At 40.6% G+C, this 25,743-nt stretch overlaps 1 protein-coding gene and 1 pseudogene across 1 annotated transcript; both read right to left on the bottom strand.

Moving 5' to 3' along the window:
• LOC129866765 (homeodomain-interacting protein kinase 3-like) overlaps positions 1-7,733 on the bottom strand; it is a 53,434-nt pseudogene extending 45,701 nt beyond the window's left edge.
• A 3,346-nt stretch (positions 7,734-11,079) lies between these two features.
• Positions 11,080-20,909, bottom strand: tcp11l1 (t-complex 11, testis-specific-like 1). Its single transcript, XM_055939624.1, has 11 exons — positions 20,785-20,909; positions 20,499-20,605; positions 19,305-19,452; positions 18,859-18,991; positions 18,567-18,687; positions 17,713-17,933; positions 17,389-17,525; positions 17,069-17,232; positions 16,145-16,326; positions 15,793-15,965; positions 11,080-15,569 (listed from the first exon to the last, which is right to left on the bottom strand). The coding sequence occupies exons 3-11, from the start codon at positions 19,423-19,425 to the stop codon at positions 15,355-15,357; spliced, it is 1,467 nt and encodes a 488-aa protein (XP_055795599.1). The 5' UTR covers positions 19,426-19,452; positions 20,499-20,605; positions 20,785-20,909; the 3' UTR covers positions 11,080-15,354.
• Between the last annotated feature and the right edge of the window lie 4,834 nt (positions 20,910-25,743).

Here is a 25,743-nt window from a genome sequence, read left to right as displayed (position 1 = left end):
GTTGTTGTTACGTGGCTGATTGCTAGGCCATCTCAACACAACTTCCAACAAAAATTGCTATGGAGGAGGCAATTAGACATTTCAGTTAGATCAGATAGCATGTGGTTTCCAGAATTTCCATCGGTTCTCCATAGCAAGCTCTACCGGGGCACATTCAGCAAAAAAACTAAAACCATATCAATGTAATGAGGGGGGAATCCCATCCCTCTGTGGGTGAGCTATGCTGTGTCTGTCTCAGGCAGGAAAAGCAGCGCAAGCAAAAAAGGGAACTACAGTAGATGTGGGGGGGGGGGGGGGGGGCTTTATTAAAACAGCAAACTGTGTGACACTTTAGACCACAAGCAAACAGACAGCCAACCTGCCAGCCTGTCAAAAGCTAACCTTTCAGCATTACCTTTAAAAATGTCTCATCTTGTCACTATAGTCTCTGGAGTACCAGCACTTGTTAGATCATCAAAGTTGGGAAACATGAACGTTTTAGCTGTGCTGCAGATTCCATCAGAGTGAGTGTTTGCTTCAAACAGTATGGAAAGGTTTTATGCTGACAGGGCAATAGTTACACCATGGGGCACTAATACAGTGCCTTCAGAAAGTATTCATACCCCTTGACTTACTCCACATTTTGTTGTGTTCCAACCGGAATTCAAAATAGTTTAAATAATTTTTCCCTCGTCACCCATCTACACACAATACCCCATAATGACAAAGTAAAATACTTTATTTTTATTGTTAGCCAATTTATTAAATACAGAGATCTAATTTACATAACTATTCATACCCCTTTACTATGATGCTCCAAATTGAGCTCAGGTGCATCCAATTTCCTTTAATCATCCTTGAGATGTCTCTACAACTTGGAGTCCACTCATGACAGATCAATTGTTTGATTTCGAAACACCTCTCTATAAGTTCCCACAGTTGACCGTGCATGTCAGAGCAGAAACTATGCCATGAAGTTCAAAGAACTGTCCATAAATTGAGTGTTTTCAATAATAGTGGTCTTCATCATTGGGAAATTGAAAAAATGCAAAACTACCCCGACTCTGCCTAGAGCTGTCTGACCAAACTGAGTAACCGGGCATGAAGGACCTTGGTCAAGGAGGTGACCAATAACCCAATGACCACTCTGACGGAACTACAACCTTGGCTGAGATTGTAGTCCTTCTGGCATGTTCTCCAGTCTCTACAGCAATTCAACAATCTGGGCTTTATGGGAGAGGCCAGAAGAAGCCACTCCTGAGAAAAAAAAACACGATAGCACACCTTCAGTTTGCAAAAAGGCACAAAGATTCTGTGGTTGGAGGAGACAAAAATGTAACTCTTTGGCCTGAATGCAAAGCACTATGTCTGGAGAAAACCAGGCACAGCTCATCATCCGTCTAACACCATCCCTACCATGAAGCTGGCAGCATCATGCTATGTGGATGCTTGTCAGCAGCAGGGACTGGGAGACTGGTACAGCTTAAGGGAACAATGAGTAGAGAGAGACAAATACTGGCAAATCCTTCATGAGAACCTGCTTCAGATAGCAAACGACCTTAGACTGGGGCAAAGAATTACATTCCAAATGGACAATGACCCCAAGCAGACAGCCAAAGAAACGCTGGAATGGCTCCAGAACAAGAACGTAAAACTCCTTGAGTGGCCCAGCCAAAACCAGACTTGAATGCCATTTGAAAAATCATTGTCCACAGCTACTCCTGAAATAATTTAATAGAGCTTGAGAAAATCTGCAATGAAGAATGGGAGAAAAATCACCAAATCTAGATGTGCAAAGCTGACAGACATACCCAAGACGACGCAAAGCTGTAATCATCGTAAAAGGTGCTTCAACAAAGTATTGATTCAGGGGTGTGAATACTTATGCAATTGAGATATTTCTACATTTAATTTTCAATACAGTTTTAAAAATCATGTTTTCACTTTGTCATGGGTTATTAAACAATCTTGAATTCAGGCTACAACAAAATGTGGAATAAGGGGTATGAATACTTTCTGAAGGCACTGTATGCCATGTTCAGACAGATGAATGGGTGTGTCTTTCGTATTGAAATGGATTTAGTTTAGGGAGGGGCATGGTTAATCGAATATCCGAACAGACGTTAGTATTCAATTACCGTAAAACTACAAATAATTAAGCCCTGAGTCTCAAATAGCCACCTGTGTTTTAATAGCTGGGCAATGGAAAACACTATAGGAAATAAAACACTGAGTCTAAATTAAATTGTTTACAAGCTTATCATAAATTATTTACGAGGTTAAATGTTTGATTTCTAACATTAAACAATTCAGTATTGACTTGAAAAAATTGTAAATCATCTGTTTTTGGTAAGAAACTACGAGCCATTGGCTGCTAACAGCTGAGAACTGATAGCTAACTGGCAAACACAAAAACAGAACAAGTTTGGGTGTACAGAACAATAGAAATAGTCCGATCACCCTTAGGAGACGAAAGTAAGAACTACCGAAATGCACAGTCAGAGAGGAGAATAAATATTTTGTAAAGAAAGAGGCATACTAAGACAAAAGCATTGTGAATGTGTGTAAATAACAATAAAGAAATGAAGAAACGTATTAAAATGCTGGAATTAAACAACTACGCAAATGAGCAAAACGTGTGTGCATTAAGGAAATAAGACACCTTGATGAACTAGATTCCTGTCTCTAATAAGTGCCTGTTGTGTTGAGCGATTTAAACAAATAAACACTGGGGCTATTAATTGAAGATTTACGGTACTTGAGATATATATATATATATATATATATATATATATATATATATATATATATATATACACACACACACACACACACACTCATTCAAGGGTTCTCTTTATTTTTACTATTTTCTGCATTGTAGAATAGTGAAGACATCAAAACATTTCGAATCATGTAGTAACCAAAAAATTCTTAAATCAAAATATATTTTATATGATTCTTCAAAGTAGTCCAAATTTGAGATTTTTGGTTCAAATCGCTGTGTCTTTGTGAGACGCAGAGTAGGTGAACAGATGATCTCTGCATGTGTGGTTCCCACCGTGAAGCATGGAGGTGGCGTGATGGTGCTTTGCTGGTGACACTGTCTGTGTTTTATTTAGAATTCAAGGCACACTTAACCAGCATGGCTACCACAGCATGGCTACCACAGCATTCGGCAGCAATACGCCATCCCATCTGGTTTGCGCTTAGCAGGAGTATCATGTGTTCAACAGGACAATGACCCAGGATGTGTAAGGGCTATTTGACCAAGGAGAGTGATGGAGTGCTGCATCAGATGACCTGGCGTCCACAATCACCCGACCTCAACCCAATTGAGATGGTTTGGGATGAGTTGGACTGCAAAGTGAAGGAAATGCAGCCAGAAAGTGCTCAGCATATGTGGGAACTCCATAAAGACTGTTGGAAAAGCATTCCAGGTGAAGCTGGTTGAAAGAATGCCAAGAGTGTGCAAAGCTTTCATTAAGGCAAAGGGTGGCTACGAATATAAAATATATTTTGATTTGTTTAACAGTTTTTTGTTTACTACATGATTCCATGTGTGTTATTTCATAGTTTTGATGTCTTCACTATCATTCTACAATGCAGAAAATAGTAAAAATAAAGAAAAACCCTGGAATGAGTAGGTGTCCAAACTTTTGACTGGTACTGTATATATAGATGGCCTATTTTAACAATTGAAAGGCTTTTGTCTAAATTAAATTATCCTTGACATTTTTACCAACACGTATACCCCATGACATTTGAAAGTCTTAATTGAGTAAAAACAACTTTTAAACACAGTTTTTAATAATGGTGCATTGAGCTACTGCTGCGCATTTAGCCCCCCAGGTTGCCCTGACATTAGTATGCCATTTCCCCCCCACTTCAAAAAGCAATTACAGGCACTCACCTAACAGTTCACAATACCTGACAGATGAATGCAAAACACTCACCCCAAAAACTTTTGTTACAGAATCAGTTATTATGGTGAAAATCTGACTTTTCATTCTGAATTGCTTTTAGCCAAACTACCGGAGAAAAGCAGCATGCCCGCTGTCTAGCATTTACATCAGCGGTCTCCAACAGGTTAATTGCGCACTACCAGTAGCTCGCTGAAAGTACATGCAATTTTCACATGTTCCACCGACAAAAATACTTGCCCCAAAACCTTCAATTAAATGTTAACTGCAAAGAAGGCTTACCTGGCAGAAGTATATCATGAATAAGTGTATCTATTATTTGTTATTTGCAAACGTTGGCATGAAATGAACAGCAGCAGTTGAGAACTGTCACTTGACCAGCAGAATAGACAGCACATTCTTCCCTCGCTAGATCTGCAACGTAAAAAGGGCCAGAGGTGCAATTTAAATGATTCCAGATCTTCTGTGATTTACGCATCGACAAGGACTCAGAACATCACATTTTGTTGTTTCTTTAAGAGGGGCGGCAGGTAGCCTAGTGGTTAGAGCGTTGGACCAGTAACCGAAAGGTTGCTAGATCGAATCCCAGACAAAAAGTCTGTTGTTCTGCCCCTGAACAAGGCAGTTAACCTACTGTTCCTAGGCCACCATTGTAAATAAGAATTTGTCCTCGACTTCCCTAGTTAAATAAGAACAATTGCAATTTTTACTGAAAAAAATTCAAGGAAAAATATAATTTTGGAAAATATCAAAACACAATATAGAGTTGTTTATTAGCCACTATTTTATCAGGTATATTGACAGAAAACAGAGTGCACTTTTTCTTGTACACTAAGGACCCGGGGAAGAATTGCTAGGGAGAATAGGAGAAAAGAATGTGCCTATTTGAAAAGGAGAAAATTATTCAAAATGAGTAGCTCACAGTAAGTAAAACATTTTTTAAAGTAGCTCTCATGTTGGAAATGGTTGGAGACCCCTGACAAACATCATTCTGATTGCTCGATAGTCAGTAGCTATTTTATTTTGTATTTTGACTCAGAAAATCCCCCAAAATTAATATGAAATTCCCATCCCTACTTCAGTTCCTAATTTAAATTGTAAAAACAAACAGATAACATAAAGCAGATTGCTAGTTGCATCACACATGAACTGAAATGATGTCATCCTACCAAAAGGAACACCGCAAAATAAAATAAACTGATTACCCAATGAAAGGTTCACTTCACACTCAGGGGTACCCTGTGGTGATATAAATCAGAACAGCAAGGCTTAATTCTTTATCCTTATTTACATAAACCTTGTCCAACACTTACTAGTTACCACACTAGCTAAGTACAAAAACAGAGTCAGCTGCCATGCCTTCTGTCCATACACGCAGTAGCTTGATTCCCCATCATTGGTAGGAGACCCTGGTCTAGTGTTGAATTACACTCCTCACCATTTCAGGATTGTAAAGGCTGCCTGCTGTAAGAGGACATTAGTAACTAAGTCAAATCACTAGTGACTGACCTTTCTGTGTAAGTAATCAACAAATGGGTGGGGGTGCAAACTGAGGGGTATGGGTGGTTGATAAGGCACCTGTTGACAACGTAGCTTTAAGTAATTTCAAATAAGTAGCTAACGTTAGTAGTGCCAAGGCAGAAATCCAATAGTATGTAAGTTATATAGCTAGCTAGTTAATGTTTTAAATAGCTATATGTCTGAGGGATAAAACATTGTTATTATAAGTTAGATGGCTGGTGAATGTAAGCGTTCATCTTGTCAGTTAACGTTATGTCACAACAAGAGGAAGGACATGACTGGGACTTCTCGTTACCCACCGAGTGGATTACTACGAAATGTAGTTAGTTAACGTTAGCCATTCCATGACGTTGGCTAGCCAGCTAGTTGGTAGGCAATAATTAAATCACCCAAAATCAGACAATTAAAATGTACATACAATGTACATACAAACCAGTGGACGAATCAAAAAGGCAACCCATGCTGACGAACAAACGTTTTGCTAACATTAACTATTGGCTAGCAACTAGTTAGCTAGTTTGACAGATTTGCTAACGTTAGCTAGCCAACGTCTACGTTAGTTTTGCTCATAGTTTGACTTCAATGCCTAACAAGCTAGCTACTTACTAGTTACGAAATGCATTGAAATTCGCACAAATGGCTTGGTAATTTTAACGTTAGCATACATAAACGTTAGCTATCTTTATTAACAGTAGTTAGTGACAGAATACAGTTAGCAGGGCTTCTCTGAACATGCTAACGAGTTTAACAAGTACCCACACCATGCTCAGTCTGCCTGCAATGCTGCCATCTTGTTCTCCTGGACAACGAGGCTTTCGATAAACCCACCATCTCACACATTTTAAACTCCAAATAACTCACGTATTACACCATTAAATGAAACCAGTCTTCGTCCATAGCGTAGTCAACAACTGCCAGTTTCGCAAAAAAAAGTGGCTCTTGTTTTCGTTTCAAGGGTAACGAAGCCCATATTTCTAATCTTTGTTGGGACCAGTTATCAGAGAGAACGTACAGTTCCAGCACTTTGCTCGTTATTTCATCAAGTAGCACGAGCTATGTTGGAAGCCAGCAGAAAAAAGTCTCCCCACTCCGTTGCGTGTGCAATATTTGAGAGTCATAGAACAAGACCAGAGAAATCAACCATCGACACATTACGATCTGACTTCTGAGCATGATATCGTCAAAGCCGCTGGCCGAGTTCTTTTTGCATGGCCCGGTTCCCCATGGTAGCGGAGTTAACTGATTTTAGACCATTCCATTGGTCCTTAAGTGAAATCGCCATTCACCCGGGGCACCGGGCCAAGCAAAACGAACTGCACCAATTGTAATCTATAAAGAAAATAACATTTATGAAACATGATTTATAAAAAGAAAAAAATACAATTATGACAAATTTGAGCAAATATAAACAGTCCCCATAGCCTCAGTCACGTGATGTATTTCCTCAGTTACTAAAATCCAATTATAAATCAGGTTTACCAACCTAATTAGGACAGTAAAATCTTTTTTTTTTTTTTACCAATGCATGGTCTACGGTCTGTTATAAACTGGGTGGTTCGTGCCCTGAATGCTGATTGGCTGAAAACGGTGGTATATTTAAGCATTAAGGCATCTCGGGGATTTGTGGTACATGGCCAATATACCACGACTAATGGCTGTACACAGGCAAACTGCATTGCGTTGTGCTTTTATGAACAGCCGTGGTACATTGGCCATATACCACACCCCTCATGCTTATTGATTAATTATAGTATCAATTTCAAAATGAACTTTAGTTACCTCCAATATCTAATGCAATTAATGCAATTCAATTTAATCTATTTTCAACGGCAAGGTGACGACCCCACCACATAAAACATCATCAATAGGATTTGTTATTCAGTGCAAAATGCAACAAAAATTGATAAGGACATTTCTGCAGTCTATCCATAGCTAATAATAATAATAGTAAAATAATAATAGGCTGTGTTATATTATGAGAAATTCTAAAATACCCCTGCCAGGCCCTCAGAATGCCCTTCTGTTTCAGCAATTGATAAAAAGAGAACACCTCTGTCATTTCCCCACAGCAATACATTAACCTTTTCCTAGATGATAGCGCTGGCCACTTTAATGTATGAATAAACTTGATTTGAATGTCTGTTTCAATATCGAGTATTGTTTCCCTCTGCTGTTAGATATGTGTATTGCATGCAACTCCAAATTGAAGGCTCTGCTAGTCCCAAAAGCATGGGGTTTAAAACAAGTGTATTTTTCAGCAAAGGAAATAAATATGCACTACAAGTCAAAAGTTTGGACACACCTACTCATTCAAGGATTTTTCTTTATTTGTACTATTTTCTACATTGTAGAAATATATTTAGATTTTAAATATAAATATATTATGTATTTGAGATTCTTCAAAGTAGCCACCCTTTGCCTTATTGACAGCTTTGCACACTCTTGGCATTCTCTCAACCAGCTTCATGAGGTAGTCACCTGGAATGCATTTCAATTAACAGGTGTGCCTTCTTAAAAGTTAATTTGTGGAATTTCTTTCCTTCTTAATGCGTTTGAGTCAATCAGTTGTGTTGTGAAAAGGTAGAGGTGGTATACAGAAGATAGCCCTATTTGGTAAAAGACCAAGTACATATTATGGAAAGAACAGCTCAAATAAGCACAGAAAAACAAATGCCCATCATTACTTTAAGACATGAAGGTAAGTCAATCTGGAAGATTCGATGACTTTGAAAGTTTCTTCAAGTGCGGTCGCGAAAACCAAGCGCTATGATGAAACTGGCTCTCATGAGGACCTCCACAAGAAAGGAAGACCCAGAGTTACCTCTGCTGCAGAGGATAAGTTCATTAGAGTTACCAGCCTCAGAAATTGCAGTCCAAATACATAAATGCTTCACAGAGTTCAAGTAACAGACACAACTCAATTGTCACACACCGTCTCTATTTCACCTGTCCTTGTTTCCACCCCCCTCCAGGTGTCGCCAATCTTCCCCTGTGTATTTATACCTGTGATTTCTGGTTGTCTGTGCCAGTTTTTGTTTGTCAAGTCAACCAGCGGTTTTGTCTCAGCTCCTGCTTTTCCCCAGTCTTTCTTTTTCCTCACCCTCGTGGTTTTGACCCTTGCCTGTCCTGACTGCTTGCCCCTGAGCCTGCCTGACATCCTGTACCCATACCTCACCTCTGAATTAACGAAATCTGCATGACCTGACCTTAACTGCTGTCCTGTACCTTTGCCCCACTACTCTGGATTATCAACCCCTGCCTGCCTTGACCTGTCGTTTGCCTGTTGCTGTAATAAACATTGTTACTTTGACACAATCTGTATCTGGGTCTTACCTTCAAATCTGATATCAACTGTTCAGAGGAGACTGGGTGAATCAGGCCTTCATGGTCGAATTGCTGCAAAGAAACCACTACTAAAGGACACCAATAATAAGAAGAGACTTGCTTGGGCCACGAAACATGAGCAATGGACATTAGAACGGAGGAAATCTGTCCTTTGGTTTGTTGAGTCCAAATTTGAGAATTTTGGTTCCAACCGTTGTGTCTTTGTGAGACGCAGAGTAGGTGAACGGATTATCTCCACATGGGTGGTTCCCAACGTGGAGGAGGAAGTGTGGGGGTGCTTTAATTGTGACACACGTGATTTATTATGAATTTAAAGCACACTTAACCAGCATGACTACCACAGCATTATGCAGCGATACGCCATCCCATCTGGTTTGCGCTTAGTAGGACTATCATTGGTTTTCAACAGGACAATGACACAAAACACACATCCAGGCTGTGTAAGGGCTATTTGACCAAGGAGAGTGATGGAGTGCTGCATCGGATGACCTGGCCACCACAATCACCCGACCTCAACCCAATTTAAATGGTTTGGGATGAGTTCAACCGCAGAGTGAAGGAAAAGCAGCCAACAAGCACTCATGAAGCTGGTTGAGAGAATGCCAAGAGTGTGCAAAGCTGTCAAGGCAAAGGGTGACTACATTGAAGAATCTCAAATTTAACATTTCTAATTTGTTTAACAATTTTCTTTTGGTTACTACATGATTCCATATGTGCTATTTCATAGTTTTGATGTCTACACTATTATTCTACAAATAGTAAATAAAGAAAATCCCTTGAATGAGTAGGTTTGTCTAAACTTTTGACTATGTGCATACTATCGTTTGGGATCACTTAGAAATTACCTTGTTTTTGAAAGAAAAACACTTTTTTCCCATTCAAATAACATTTAATTGACCAGAAAAAGTGTAGACATTGTTAATGTTGTAAATTACTAATGTAGCTAGAAACGGCTGATTTTGAATGGAATATCTACATAGGCGTACAGAGGCCCATTATCAGCAACCATGACTCCTGTGTTCCAATGGCACGTTGTGTTAGCCAATCCAAGTTTATCATTTTAAAAGGCTAATTGATCATTAGAAAACCCTTATGCAATTATGTTAGCACAGCTGAAAACTGTTGTTCTGATTAAAGAAGGAATAACACAGGCCTTCTTTAGACTAGTTGAGTATCTGGAGCATCAGCATTTGAGGGTTTGACTACAGGCTCAAAATGGCCAGAAACAAAGAACTTTCTTCTGAAACTCGTCAGTTTATTCTTGTTCTGAAAATTGAAGGCTACTCAATGCGCGAAATTGCCAAATTGCCTTTTCTGTGGCCTACAGGCTTGAGATAAAATGTATGACAATGTAATGAGACAGGCTATTTGATCTGATAAATCTGCATGATGTGTCTAACATAAATGGTGCCCAATAATAAACAGGACAGGTCAAAGTAAAATGGACAATATGGAACGGATAATCAGGATACTCACAACTGCTGTCCAGGAGCTTTACACCGTGGGCTAAATTGTCATGATAAGTGGTTTCAAGTTTTCATCCTTTAATTTTTGACGAGCTGATCATTACATTTTAGTCATTTAGCAGACTCTCATCCAGAGCAACTTACAGGAGCAATTGGGGTTACATGCTTCGCTCAAAGGCAAATCAACAGATTTTTCATCTAGTCGGCTTTGGGATTCCAACGAGCGACCTTTCGGTTACTAGCCAAAACACTTAACCACTAGGCTACCTGCCGCGAAAAAGAAAATACTTACAGTGCACTCGGAAAGTATTCAGACCCTTTGACTTCTTTTTACACATTTTGTTATGTTACAGCCTTATTCTAAAATTGATTCAATTGTTGTTTTTGTTCCACAATCTACACACAATACCCTATAATAACAAGGCAAAAACAGATTTGAGTTTTTTGCAAGAATGTGATGGAGTGCTGAATCAGATGACCTGGCCTCCCCAATCACCCAATCTCAAACATATTGAGATGGTTTGGGATGAGATGGACCGCAGAGTGAAGGAAAAGCAGCCAACAAGTGCTCAGCATATGTGGGAACTCCTTCAAGATTGCTGGAAAAGCATTCCAGGTGAAGCTGGTTAAGAGAATTCCAAGAGTGTGCAAAGCTGTCCTCAATGCAAAGGGTGGCTACTTTGAAGAATCTAAATTCTAAAATATATTTTGATTTGTTTAACACTTTTTGAGTTACTACATGATTCCATATGTGTTAGTTCATAGTTTTGATGTCTTCACTAATATTCTACAATGTAGAAAATAGTAAAAATAAAGAAAAACACTTGAATGAGTAGGTGTGTCCAAACTTTTCATTGGTACTGTATATTTTTATTCATAAAAAAAAAAAATATCTGCGTTTTCAGGGGGTGCTGCAGCACCCTCGACACCCCTACTTCCCGCGGCTATGCATTGAAGGAGAGTTAATGTTGCATGGAATGAGTCAAAAGATCGATGGACATGCAGTAGATGTTGAGAAAACAATAAGTTAAACAGTAACATTAAGCTCTTACAGTATATACACATTTGTATGCATGACTGGTTTTATCTGCATCTATAGCTGGGTTTCCATCCAATTGGGGACAGATTTTAAATGCGAATATTCAAAAATTCTTAAAAACATTATGTACATTTTCCCACCACAGACGTTTCCATCAAATTGGCTAGTGGCCAATAAAAGGCTGTGCCAGATGACGTAGTGCCGAATAAAACATTTCCATCGCATTTTCAACTCTACTGATGGTTTTGTCACAAAACATTTTGTGTAATATTGCGAACGTCCCATTCTGGTGAGTACATGGGCGCTCTAGCCAACTGCTCACACTCGCAGATACAGTGTGGGTATAGCCTACTACATGATAAGATTATTATGGACAAAAGATCGAGATTATTATTATTTGTCAAATGGCAGATTATCATGTCAACAGATTAAGACCATCGATAGGTATTGGAAATGAGCATCAAGCTCATCACCGTGCACTTTCACCACCCAGTGAAGTGAAGGTCATAACTTTTCATCTGTCTCCAATCGAAAACTAAATCTAGAATCGGCTTCCTATTTCACAACAAAGCATCCTTCACTCATGCTGCCAAACATACCCTCGTAAAACTGACTATCCTACCGATCCTTGACTTCGGCGATGTCATTTACAAAATAGCCTACAACACTACTCAGCAAATTAGATGCAGTCTATCACAGTGCCATCTGTTTTGTCACCAAAACCCCATATACTACCCACCACTGCGACCTGTATGCTCTCATTGGCTGACCCTCGCTTCATATTTGTCGCCAAACCCACTGGCTCCAGGTGATCTATAAGTCTTTGCTAGGTAAAGCCCCGCCTTATCTCAGCTCACTAGTCACCATAGCAGCACCCACCCGTAGCACGCGCTCCAGCAGGTATATTTCACTGGTCACCCCCAAAGCCTCTTCCTCCTTTGGCCGCCATTCCTATCAGTTCTCTGCTGCCAATGACTGGAACGAATTGCAAAAATCAATGAAGCTGGAGACTCATATCTCCCTCACTAACTTTAAGCATCAGCTGTCAGAGCAGCTCACAGATCATTGCACCTGTACATAGCCCATCTGTAAATAGCCCATCCAACTACCTCATCCCCATATTGTTTTTTTGCTCCTTTGCACCCCAGTATCTCTACTTGCACATTTATCTTCTGCACATCTATCAGTCCAGTGTTTAATTGCTAAATTGTAATTACTTCGCCACTATGGCCTATTTATTGCCTTACTTCCCTAATCTTACCTCATTTGCACACACTGTATATAGATTTTTCTATTGCGTTATTGACTGTACGTTTGTTTATTCCATGTGTAACTCTGTGTTGTTGTTTGTGTCCCACTGCTTTGCTTGATCTTGGCCAGGTCGCAGTTGTAAATGAGAACTTGTTCTCAACTGGCCTACCTGGTTAAATAATTTTTAAAAAATGTAGCCTTACCTAATAAATTGCATGCTTTCCCAACTCGTAGTGGGAGGATCACAAAAGATCATTACCCGACTCCAATATGATCAATATTTGCACATGAAAACATTTCCACTGCCATTTCTCGCATAATACATTTTAGACAGAAAAAGATCCCCCTTGTCTAGTGTATTTTGTTTTGTCGAGATTTGAAAAGTTTACAGACAAATTTGCTGTTTCCATCAGGCCTGTCAATAAATTTTTTATCCAACATGTACTTTACTCACATAAAAAGGTTGGATGGAAACCTGGTTTGCCAAAAAGGAAACAGAGCTTGTAAAAACATGGTGTTTTAGACTCTCTCTCTACCATACCTGCTGTCTCGACCTCTGAATGCCAGTGGTGGAAAAAGTATTCAAACGTCATACTTGAGTAAAAGTAAAGATACCTTAATAGAAAATGACTCAAGTAAAAGTGAAAGTCACCCATTAAAATAATACTTGAGTAAAAGTCTAAAAGTATTTGGTTTTAAATACACTTAAGTATCAAAAGTAAAATTATTAATAATTTCAAATTCCTTATAGTAAGCAAAGCAGAGAGATAGCCTTGGGCACACTCCAACACTGACATAATTTACAAATTAAGCATGTATTTAGTGAGTCCGCCAGATCAGACACAGTAGGGGTGAGCAGGGATCTTCTCTTGTGCGTAAATTGGATCATTTTCCTGTCAAAATGTAGTACTTTTGGGTGTCAGGGAAAATATATGGAACAAAAAGTACATTATTTTCTTTAGGAATGTAGTGAAGTAAAAGTTGTCAAAAATATAAATAGTATAGTAGCGATACCCCCCAAAAAACACAAGTACTTAACACCACTGCTGCATGCTTGGCTATGAAAAGCCACCTGACATTTACTCCTGTGGTACGGAACTGTTGCAACCTCTCTACAACCACTGTGATTATTATTTGACCCAGCTGATCATCTATGAACATACTGAAGACCAATCTGGCCTTAATGGCCATGTACTCTTATAATCTCCACCTGGCACAGCCAGAAGAGGACTGGTCACCCGTTTGAGCCTGGTTCCTCTAGGTTTCTTCCTAGGTTCCTGCTTTTGTCCTAGCCACCGTGCTTCTACATCTGCATCGTTTGCTGTTTGCTGTTTTAGGCTGGGTTTCTGTATAGCACTTTGTGACATCTGCTGATGTAAAAAGGGCTTTATAAATATATTTGATTGATTGTATGGTTCAGTATTACCTTTTGTCCTTTCATTAAAATTGTTAACATGTTTAAACAATTACCAAATCATGAATCTACAGCTGGTCACATGAAGGTGCAAGGCACCAATCATGATCACTGTCAATAACCAGGTTCCCATCCAACCTTTTTATGCAAGTAAAGTACATGTCAGATAAAAAAAAATTATGACAGGCCTAAAGACGCTATAAGAGGAATTTGTGTTGGTATAAAGGTGGAATTTGTGTTGGTATAATGAATTATGCGAGAAATATCAATGGAAACACTTTTGTGCGCAAATATTGATATAATAACCATCACATCAAAGTAAACTTGGAGTCAAACGATGACATGTTGTGGTCCTCCCACTACGACTCGTAGGGAAAGCATGCAGTTTATTAGGCTAAAGATCAAATAAATTGTGAATTAGTGATGAAGTTCACAGGGTGGTGAAAGTGCAAGGTGGTGAGCTTGATGCTCCTTTCCAATAAACATCGAGGGTCTTATTCTGGTGACATGGTCATCGATGCTTGTCTGCCGTTTGAGATATATCAAATAATCTCGCTCTTTTGTCCTAATAATCTCATCATGTAAACTAAACATGCGCGCTTGCCAACAGCGATGCCAATACCAGAGTGGGCACACTCACTATATAATCCAACATTTTGTGTGTGAAAACCATCAGTAGAGTTGAAAATGCGCTGGAAACCCATTTAACTTGTTTATTTATTTTTATTCGGTACATGAGAATTTAACCGCAAAAGCTATTTTCAGTTGCACTACATCATCACGCACAGCCTTTTGTCTGTCAGTTTGATGGGAACACATCTCTGTTGGGAAAATGTGCATATTGTTTTATGCAGATTTTAAAATATTTGCATGAAACTCTGTCGCCAATTGGATGGAAACCTAGGTAGCGATGTGTGCTTTACAGTATACATAGCAGTTTACAGTGGAAATAAATATCCAACAAGGAGGGTCTCTACACAAAAAGTCCTCTTATGTTCTCCCCTTTACCATCGAGGACCACTTTGGAAACGTGTATTAAGGAATACTTTTTAGTGTTATCTTCTGGGAATAAATTCTACATCTTGTTGTATATTTTTTCAAGCAATTCAATTCATGAGTAGCCTGTACCAAATAGTTTCCAGATGCTATCACAGAACTCCTTATTTAATGCAAGTAAAAGAAAACATGCCGTTTTGTATGCCTTTTTTTACCCGTGTTTGTTGTACCAATCCAGAAACAGAGGCACCATCATCAAGTAAGTAACATGTGAATGCAACAGCGCTTGTGTATAAGTATTTTCATATCAATTAATACTGGCATTGTACAATACTGTCATTATTACATTATCTTTAGCCATACAATGGAAAGCATGGATAACCTACAGTAATCCCATTTTAATTAACAGTTCAGTGTTAAAGCCTAGGTGTCATGACTTTCTCCTTCTTGCACAATCTCCTGAAGGATCTTTTGGTAGAAAGGGGAATAAACCAACTTGTTGAAGTGGACCAGACGGCCAAACTTCATGGCAATCTCTTCCAGCTCTTTGCTGACTGGAGCTAGGCCCCCTGGCAGGGTTGGAGCACTCCTGTGACTGGACTCCAGGAAGGCAAGCAGGTAAGTCTGGATGCGGGAGCCTGAGTAAGGAAAGAATGTTCATGCTCAGAGGGTTAAAGTGACACAGAGCAACAAACTAGGTATGCTATCATCACAAGCACATCGTGTCATTGGCATGACCACACATGTAAACGATGATCAACTAGACAGAAGATACAGACCCAAACTATATTCTGCACAAAACTTCATTGAGGGGAATTGGGGATGGCATTGGCAAAATACATTCAACTATGGTTAGATTACCTATAAGCCTGCGGATGGCGTTGTCTGGGAGAGTAACAGCCGAGATCTGGCCTTTTAGAATGCTCTGCCGGTTGGTGGAGAACGGGGAGAAGCCATGTTCAGACAGACATCCACTTAGCTCCACACACATCCTCTCTCCAATGGTAGCCAAGGCTTCATCTGCACTGAAAGACCTTCAGACCAAAGTTAAGAGTTGGGCGAATTCATAAATTCCTAAAATGAATGAGGGCTCTGGGTATTATGTATGACGAACAAGAGTAGTCACTATGCCTAATGTCGTAGACCATGGTTATGAGTATATTCAAGTGTGTGTATGATCATTCAAACTGTGTGTATTTAAATGTGTACTTACGGCATGTGCATCTCTGTGAGCAGAACCCCGATGGTCCTCTTCAGTCTGTCCATAAGGCCTGGCAGGCCTGAGATGGCCTCTCCCGTGGTGTTGTACACTATGAGTAGCACAGACGCCACCAGAACCAGCTGCTCCAAGTCCTGCTGCATTTCCTGGAAACGCACCTGGTCCATGAGAAGAGTCTGGGACAAAGGAAAAAGAGAGAGAACATAAAAAAGTGATGATTTGATTTGGAATTTTAGGTATTAAAAAAAAGATATAGATTTGATCAAATATTGAATTTGGCCTTTACTACTATAGCCCATAGAAACGCATTGAATAAAACATTTATAAATGGCAAAAAAAGACAGTCAAAAAATAAATAATAAGGAATAAGGTTTTGAAGTGTCTGTCCTTTATCTAGGAGATATAAGAAAGCTCAGGAAATATTGTTGGGTTTTTTGACATACAGTACTTAACCCCTTATTATTGTTGGCACAAAACGACCTCCATACATTTGTATGGGTTACCTTCAGACGAGTCCCATGGGGTCATATTAGTTTGTAGCCCAAACGGTTCGGATGTTACAGACAGAAGTTGGCACATCAGCGTTACAATTCAGATGCTACAGATGTTTTTGTGAGATGATCTGGATTGTTTCATGGTCTGAATACCGCTGTAGCTCAGCCACCTTCCACCGCAGATGCGGAAGGCCAACATAGGCGAATGCGGTGGACTGAAACGCAGCAAAAAAACTGATATCTCTATCTTAAACTGATGGATTTTAAATGGGGGATTTTTTAAATTATGTTACTTACGACACCGCATCGCGGTCATTTTAATCCATAGAGACGTGAAGACTTAAGACATCAATAGACTTAAGGATTATTAACCACTGTTAGGCCATTGTTGGGCCTGTGTAAGGTGTATGACAGACAAGCCTACCTCAGGGAAAGGATCAGATGCGTGGTTCCATTTAAGCAGACGCAGGTAAGCATGGTTGTGCACAGCGAGAGGAGTGGGTAAACTACCCGCCCCACCCGCTTGATCTTCATGAAGTACACATTTAGCAGAGTCTTGAAGCCACTTCTCAGTAAAGTCTAAGGCGTCTGAAAAAGTCTGCATGTTACTCCACAAACATTTACATCATCTACAGTAAGAGCCAGCACAACATAGCTTAAGTAGGATTTTGCTCAACCAGGAATGATTGAAGCATTAGTGATTAGCAATGATCAGTTGTGAGACGCTCATGATGTCCTCCTTACTGGGTTGTTTTTCAACAAACTCCTGGAATTTCTTCCGTTCGTACTCCACGGATTGCTGCAGGAGGTGGGGTCGGATACTGCTGACGGCAAAATTGGCCATATCAAGTTTCATTTTATCCATCACTGGAAATATCGCCCTATGAGAGAGAGTATGAACATGTTTAAGTACTGACAGGGATGAAGACATTCCAAGCATAAAACTTAGCAAAATAAGGCCTTATGTTAGAATGACAAAAAAGAGGGAGACATCAATTGTGTCACATTAACATATCATTGAAAAGATAACCCCATTCCAGCACTAAAAATAATTGACTGCCGATTTACTTTAACAGAGGCACAAGATCTGTGATTTCCCGAAGCTTCCGGATTTCCTCATCCCGGCTCGGAGCGCAGAGTGAACCCATCATACCAATGACAAACTCAACCACCTTACTGATGTCCAGAGCTCCGTTCTCTGCCTGCTGCTGGATCAGAGAGAGGTCTAGCACCTCCTCAATTCGCCCCCTCAACCGACCATGACCCGGAAGCAGAAAGGACAGCAGAGTCTACAGTGGTAGAGAGAGTGACCGTTTAATGAAATTTGCTCTTCTGAATGATAAAACATAGATGCGGTAAAGAGGTCAATGGAACTCGACCGAAACAAGTTTCAAGTTGTAATGTCACATGCACAAGTACAGTGAAATGCCTTTCTTGCAAACTCAAAACTCAAAACCCAACAATCAATAACAATGTATCACTAGAAGAAAAAAACACGAGAAATAAGAATAGGAAATATGGAAACATGTGGTGGAAAGATCCCGAATCTCCTCATTGCCCTCCAGTAAAATTAGCCTACATTTAGGCTATTGTTTATACTGTATGTGTATTTCACATGAGGTAAAAATCTGAGTATAATGCTTGTATGGACTTCAACACCAATACATGTTCATGTCATCGTCACCAATCAACCGCATTACAGTTAAAAAACGACTTTGAATACCACCCTATGATTTCTCCATGCTAGCTATGCTACCAGCTCATACAAACTGGAGTTACCATTTAGCAGTCACTTTTTCTAAACCTGAAAAGGGACTACTAAATATTATGCAGCGAAAACATATCCAAATCAGACTTTAGCAACCACCCTTTGGGCCATAGACCTCTTTACTGCATCTATGGCCTAGCAACAGCTGTCTTACCTCTTTGATCTCAGCAAGAAGTTTGATGGCGTGATTATATGATGGCGGGTTCTCACTCAGTTGTGCCTCTAGAACGTCCCAGAATGCTTTATGCATAATTTCCTTCACTCTTTTTTCCAAACTGGGAGCATAACAAGATAAATAATATAAATGGCAATACAAAATGCAAAAATAGCATATTTACAAATTTGTGGATTCTAGCATCAGTACATCAGGTCTTATAATTGTGCATGGCACAGCAATCAGAATACATAGTGACAGCCACTTCTATAAGACTATCCATTGAGCTCACCTTCCTTCTGCTGGCTCTGAGGGCTTCACCTGGAAGTCATTATTCACTACGATCTCATGGGCCAGGGCCATGTTGGTCACACCTTTCGCCGTCTCCATGAGCTCCTCCACTGACACAAATCTTGGTGGGCTGGCTGTGAAACAGGGGTGCAATGGCAACAGGTTATGCAGCTCTAAAAGGGGATGTGGACCAACTTCACCTTAAATGACATCTGTTCGTTTTGGACTTCAAATAGTACACCTGATTTTGAACCATTAAGGCAGCTGGGTTGCGGCTAGACACATACATTTTCAAAATCATATTTTTTGGTCGTTTCAGGGAGATATTTATTTTAACTAACTCTAAACCTAACCATACCTTAACCCACATTTTCTAACCTGCTACAAAAAGTAAATTATGTTTGTAGCTGTATACCATCTAGTTCTCACCCTATAGGTGCTACTCACATTGTGGGGTGTTCCCTTTGTGAGGACTAGGTGTGCCTCTCCGGACTCTCTTACTATGGGACTGTTCAGAGGAGTCAGTTCTGTCCTCTCCACCCCCAGGTTTGTCAGAGTCCTTGGGCATGTTGCTCCTCTCACTTGAGTCCCGGGACTGAAAAATTTAAGTTGGGATAAATTAGGATAAGAAACATATTCAAATACTTTCAGTTGTGTGATGGCTGACCACTAGCCTCTACAAATCAGAGAGTGGAAGACTCTCTCATCTCTAACATTTAGGCTCACTTTGTGTTCAGTCCCATCACAAGTCAAACTGTGGAATAAACTTCACTTGAACATACTTCACCTGTTGTCCGCTGATTTTGGCCTTATGTAGGAGGTAATCTGAGCCAAAATAGCCACAGAGTAGTGTTATTAACACTCCTTTCAGTATGATGGTCTGTAAGTTGGTTTGTATTTTCAATGCTGCCACAATTCACACGCGATTTGCACAATGTCAACAATAGCCGAGTTTAACCAAAGCACAGACCAAAAGTTGTCCCACACAATCATCTGGCAAATTCCCACACAATCAGCTGATTGCAAGGGAAGCGCTTTGGTCGAGAACATTTGGTTACATTCGGCTATTGTTTACATACTGTGCACCACGTGAAATGCATCAGGAGATGGAAAATACAAGCAAGCAACAGAACCTAACGGTTCCGCAAAAACTCGGGTAAACAACACTTTCCTGTGGTTACCCTATCTCCAGTAGTCCAGTTCCTACCTCCAAAAGGACCAACAGCACGGACAACCGATAAAGTACATTTAAATATCACTGTATTCAACATTCTGGCTTGTAGAGACAGACTACTGCGTTTTTTACAGCGACGTCTTTCAGACTGATAGCATGGAGTAACCATGGTAACAGGCTGATGTTTAGACAACCTGAACCCAACACAAGGCACGCATTAAGACAACTTAAGGCAGCCAGGACATCGCACCATCCTAATGGTGTGATTGCAAACAAAAACAATCAAAGCTCTGTGGCGTCTGGTCATAAGATCACTGGCGCATAACAAACAATGCACAGTTCTGTCAAGGCTAAACCAATAGTGTGATTTCAATGACGTCACCGAGTCCTTACACCTCGACAGCAGAGATAGCCTAACATACGTCATGAGCTAGCAAGCAAAAACACTATTAATGTGAGCAACATACCGTATACTGTGGTTAGCTAGCTTGCAGGGTAGATTTCTTTGGTCCTACTTTTGCCAGACCTGAAGTGAATGGATAGTGGAGTGATGGAGTAGTAGTCTCTCTGCTGGCTGAAAACAAAACAATAACGTTACCTACTGCCTGATGTTCATCATCTGGCTGCTAGGCTAACTATAGCTTCGATACAATCAATATAGTTTTTTACAGCACAATGTAAAAACTATCAAGGTTGCATCGAAGCCAGGCTCGCTAATGTTACATGTAAAATAATTAGAATCAATTTGGTTACCTAATCAAAGTGTACTTCTGGCATGGTGAATGAAGTTACATAGCTAGCTAAATGCGTTGTTGATCTCCGGTGAAAATTAAGGAAGTCTTCCGGTAGTGGGTTGGGTCAAAGTGACGTCAAACTTCGACCACTCGTCGTGAGGTCCTGCTAAATAAATTCTCAGACGGAAGATGGCTACAATATTTATGACTGCAATGTGTCCCTCAACACAAAAACACGGAAACTTAAAGAAAAATAAGACTGATGCAATCAGAGTTTTCCCACTCGAGTTAAATTCAAATACCATCCATCTCCATGTATTAAAATACTTGGATTATTTAAATGCAATTCATAATGCATGTTTACAAAGTTTGTCAAAGGCCTATACAAACATGTACAAAGTGTGATCTTTTGACAAAATTGACACTGGCTACACACTGACAGCAGACATAGAAAGGATCCATTCTTCTCTTTGGCAGAGTACTTTGGATCACTGGAGGATAGTGGGTGCAGGGCCGATTCCAGGCATAATCGGTCGCTTAGGAACCCAGCAGGCATAATCGGTTGCTTAGGAACCCCAGCCGCTAGGTGGCCCAGACCAAAATAATTAAATATACACTGAGTCAAATTATGAACGCAACAAGTAAAGGGTTGGTCCCATGTTTCATGAGCTGAAGTAAAAGATCCCAGAAATGTTCCATACGCTCAAAAATCTCTCTCAGACTTCAGTGTTTAAAACAACTTTAACCAGATCCAACTGGTAAAAATCGATTTGAATTGTCATCCAACTCGGGAACTCTGCTTCTTTCTAGAGCTCCGACTTTCCGACCTGAATATCACTGACGTCATGAGTTGACCTAGTATTTTTCTGAGTTCCCAGTTGTTTTGAACGTGGCATGTCACCCCTACTCTTACGATAAGTACTATGGGATCTTTACTGACCACAGAGAGTCAAGACGATAATTTAACGTCCCATCCGAAAGACAGCACCCTACACAGGGCAAAGTCCCCAATCACTGCCGTGGGGAATTCAGATATGTATTTTTAACTTCCAGCAGCATCTGGTGTCCCATCCAGGGACTGACCAGGACCAACCCTGCTTAGCTTCAGAGGCAAGCCAGCAGTGGAGATTACGTGACTCAAGGTCATGTGGAATTTTACTGCGGTCATGACTCATGACTGCTGATGTGACGGCAATACAGTCACCCCAACAGCCCTATGCACAACTGAAGAATTTTGTCACAAACTGTCAGAAACCATCTCAGGGAAGCTCATCTGCGTGCTCGTAGTCTTCACCAGGGTCTTGACCAGACTGCAGTTAGGCGTCATAACAGACTTCAGTGGGTAAATGCTCACCTTCGATGGCTACTGACACGCTGGAAATGTGTGCTCTTCAAAGATGAATGTCGGTTTCAACTGTACCCGGGGAGATGACATGTGTATGGCGTTGTGTGGCCGAGCAGTTTGCTGATGTCAACATTTCCCCCGGGTGGTGGTGGTGTTGTGGTATGGGCAGGGATAAGCTACGGACAACGAACACAATTGTGTTTTATCGATGGCAATTTGAATGCACAGAGATACCATGATGAGATCCTGAGGCCCATTGTCGTGCCATTCATCCACCACCATCACCTCATGTTTCAGCATGAGAATGCAAGGCCCCATGTCACAAGGATCTGTACACAATTCCTGGAAGCTGAAAATGTCCCAGTTCTTCCATGGCCTGCATACTCACTAGACATGTCACCCATTGTGTCACATTCGTCGTATAGAGGAGACCAAGGCGCAGCGTGATTGGAATACGTTCTTCCTTTTAATAAACGAAGAACACTTAACAAACTAACAAAATAACAAAAGTAACGTGCCGCTAATAAACACTGAGTGCTGACATGCAACTACATATAGACAATAACCCACCAAACCAAAATGGAAAATGGCAACCTAAATAGGATCCCCAATCAGAGACAACGATAAACAGCTGTCTCTGATTGGGAACCAATTCAGGCCACCATAGACCTACATTTACCTAGACAATACCAAAACCCCATAGATATACAAAAACCCCTATGCAAGACAAAAACACCCATACCACCCTCGTCACACCCTGACCTAACCAAAATGATAAAGAAAGCAAAGATAACTAAGGTCAGGGCGTGCTACATTGAGCATGTTTGAGATGCTCTGGATCAATGTGTATGACACCATGTTCCAGTTCCTGCCAATATCCATCAACTTTATACAGCCATTGAAGACGAGTGGGACAACATTCCACAGGTCACAATCAACAGCCTGATCAACTCTATGCAAAGGACATACAGTACATTCGGAAAGTATTCAGACCCCTTTCCACATTTTGTTACGTTACAGCCTTATTCTAAAATGGATTAAATTGTTTTTTCCCCTCAACAATCTACACACTATACCCCATAATATCGCAGACATCTTTGCAAATGTATAAAAAAAATAGAAAAAGACTGAAGAATCACATTTTCATAAGTATTCAGACCCTTTACTCAGTACTTTGTTGAAGCACCTTTGGCAGCAATTACAGCCTTGAGTCTTCCTGAGTATGATGCTACAAGCTTGCCACACCTGTATTTTGGGAGTTTCTCCCATTCTATTCTGCAAATCCTCTCAAGCTCTGTCAGGTTGGATGGGAAGAATTGCTGCACAGCTATTGTCAGGTCTCTCCAGAGATGTTCGATTGGGTTTGTCCGGGCTCTGGCTGGCCCAGTCAAGGACAGTCAGAGACTTGTTCCGAAGCCACTTCTGCGATATCTTGGCTGTGTGCTTAGAGTCGTTGTCCTGTTGGAAGGTGAACCTTTGCCCCAGTTTGAGGTCCTGAGCGCTCTGGAGCGCTCTCTACTTTGTTCATCTTATCCTCGATCTTGACCAGTCTCCCAGTCCCTGTCGCTGAAAAACATCCCTACAGTATGATACCGCCACCATGCTTCACCGTAGGTATGGTGCCAGGTTTCCTTCAGACGTGATGCTTGGCATTCAGGCCAAAGAGTTCAATCTTGGTGTCATAAGAACAGAGACTCTTGTTTCTCATGGTCTGAGTCCTTTAGGTTCCTTTGACAAACTCCAACGGGCTGTCATGTGCCTTTTACTGAAGAGTGGCTTCCTTCTGGCCACTATACCATTAAGGCCTGATTGGTGGAATACTTCAGGGATGGTTGTCCTTCTGGAAGGTTCTCCCATCTCCACAGAGGAACTCTGGATCTATGGGTGACCAGGGTGACCATTGGGTTCTTGGTCACCTCCCTGACCAAGGCCCTTCTCCCCTGATTGCTCAATTTGGCCGGGTGGCCAGCTCTAGGAAGAGTCTTGGTGGTTCCAAACTTCTTCCATTTAAGAATGATGAAGGCCACTGTGTTCTTGGGGACCTCCAATGCTGTAAAACATTTTAGGTACCCTTCCAGAGATCTGTGCCTCGACACAATCCTGTCTCGGGGGCTCTACGGACAATTCCTTCGACCTCATGGCTTGGTTTTTGCTCTGACATGCACTGTCAACTGTAAGACCTTATGTAGGCAGGTGTGTGCCTTTCCAAATATGTCCAATCAATTGAATTTACCACAGGTCCAATCAAGTTGTAGAAACATCTCAAGGATGATCAATGGGAACAGGATGCACCTGAGCTGAATTTTGAGTCTACAAGGTATTTCTTTTTTTGTTTTTTTTACATTTACTAAAGTTTCTTCAAACCTGTTTTGACTTTGTCATTATGGGGTATTGTGTGTAGATTGATGAGGGACCTTTTTTATGTCATCCATTTTAGAATAAGTCTGTAACGTAACAAAATGTGGAAAATGTTAAGGGGTCTGAATACTTTCAGAATGCACTATACATGATAAGATTATTATGGACAAATGAGCGGTAGCTAAGCATCGATCGTCATCATGTCACCAGAATAAGACCCTCGAAAATTATTGGAAAGGAGCATCAAGCTCTTCACCTGGCACTTTCACCACCCTGTGAAGTTCATCATAATTTATTTAATCTGTAGCCGAATAAAGTGCATGATTTCCTAAAGAATCATAGTTGGAGGGTCACAGAACATGTCATCGCGTGACTCCAAGTTTACGTCGATATGAGGGTTATAATATAAATATTTGCGCATTAACGCATTTTTCACCGACATTTCTCTCGTAATTAATTTTACAGACAAAAAGATCCCACCTAGACTAGCGTATTTAGTTTTGTCTACATTTGGAAAGTTTATCGGCAAACATTCTGTTTCCATCAGGCATGTCATGACATTTTTCATCTGACGTAATTTAATCATAGTCTAATACCAATCGAGCACGCATGGCACCCGCCCAGAGGCCCTGACCTGCAACATTTTCTCTACGCCACATGGCAAAATGTGTAGAAATGCAGGAAATCAACTTCAAAACATAAATGTTTCTCTCCACCGTCAAATCTCGCATGGGCCCCCCAAAAGGCGAGAGCCGGCCCTGAGTGGAAGGAGTTCTAGTAGGACGGGTTCATTGCAAGGACTGGAATGGAATAAATGGAACGGTATCAAACACATCAAACATATGCAAACAGTTCAGTTTATTCCATTTCAGCCATTACAAGAAGCCCTTCCTCCTATAGCACCCCCTTCCCACCAGCCTCCTCTGATTTGGCTCTTCATCAAATCAAATTTCATTTCTCACATACACGTGTTTAGCAGATGTTATTGCAGGTGTAGCGAAAAGCTTGTTCTTCAATAATGCCAACAGCTCTTCATTTGTTGTTCTTTGAGTATAGTCCTTCTTTGAGTATAAGGCTTTGTTGAGGCTTGCTGACAGAAGGTGGAGCCTAAGGATAACAAAGAGAGCAAAATGTGAGACATCTGAGTCAGAGCACTCTCCACAAAGACTACCGCCAGATATATATTTTACCTCTGGTTGTTTCCTGTGCACAACTCTGGCGAGTTTGTCTCTGACCAGCTTGTGCAAAGATTCTGATATCTGAAACAGACATTTT

The sequence above is a fragment of the Salvelinus fontinalis genome, chromosome 12 (assembly GCF_029448725.1).
Source record: "Salvelinus fontinalis isolate EN_2023a chromosome 12, ASM2944872v1, whole genome shotgun sequence".
Classification (NCBI taxonomy): Eukaryota; Metazoa; Chordata; class Actinopteri; order Salmoniformes; family Salmonidae; genus Salvelinus; species Salvelinus fontinalis.
Note: the sequence above shows the minus strand (reverse complement) of the source record. Positions and strands in the feature narration are given on the sequence as shown.

Bases quoted from the DNA above. Each gene is read 5' to 3' on its own strand.
- tcp11l1 (XM_055939624.1), bottom strand. From the start codon at position 19,425: ATGCCCAAGGACTCTGACAAACCTGGGGGTGGAGAGGACAGAACTGAC. The intron at 17,526-17,712 runs GTAAATCGGCAG...TCTCTCTCATAG, and splicing joins GATCTTGTGCCTCTGTTAAA to GGCGATATTTCCAGTGATGG. The intron at 15,966-16,144 runs GTAAGTACACAT...TTTGGTCTGAAG, and splicing joins CTCACAGAGATGCACATGCC to GTCTTTCAGTGCAGATGAAG.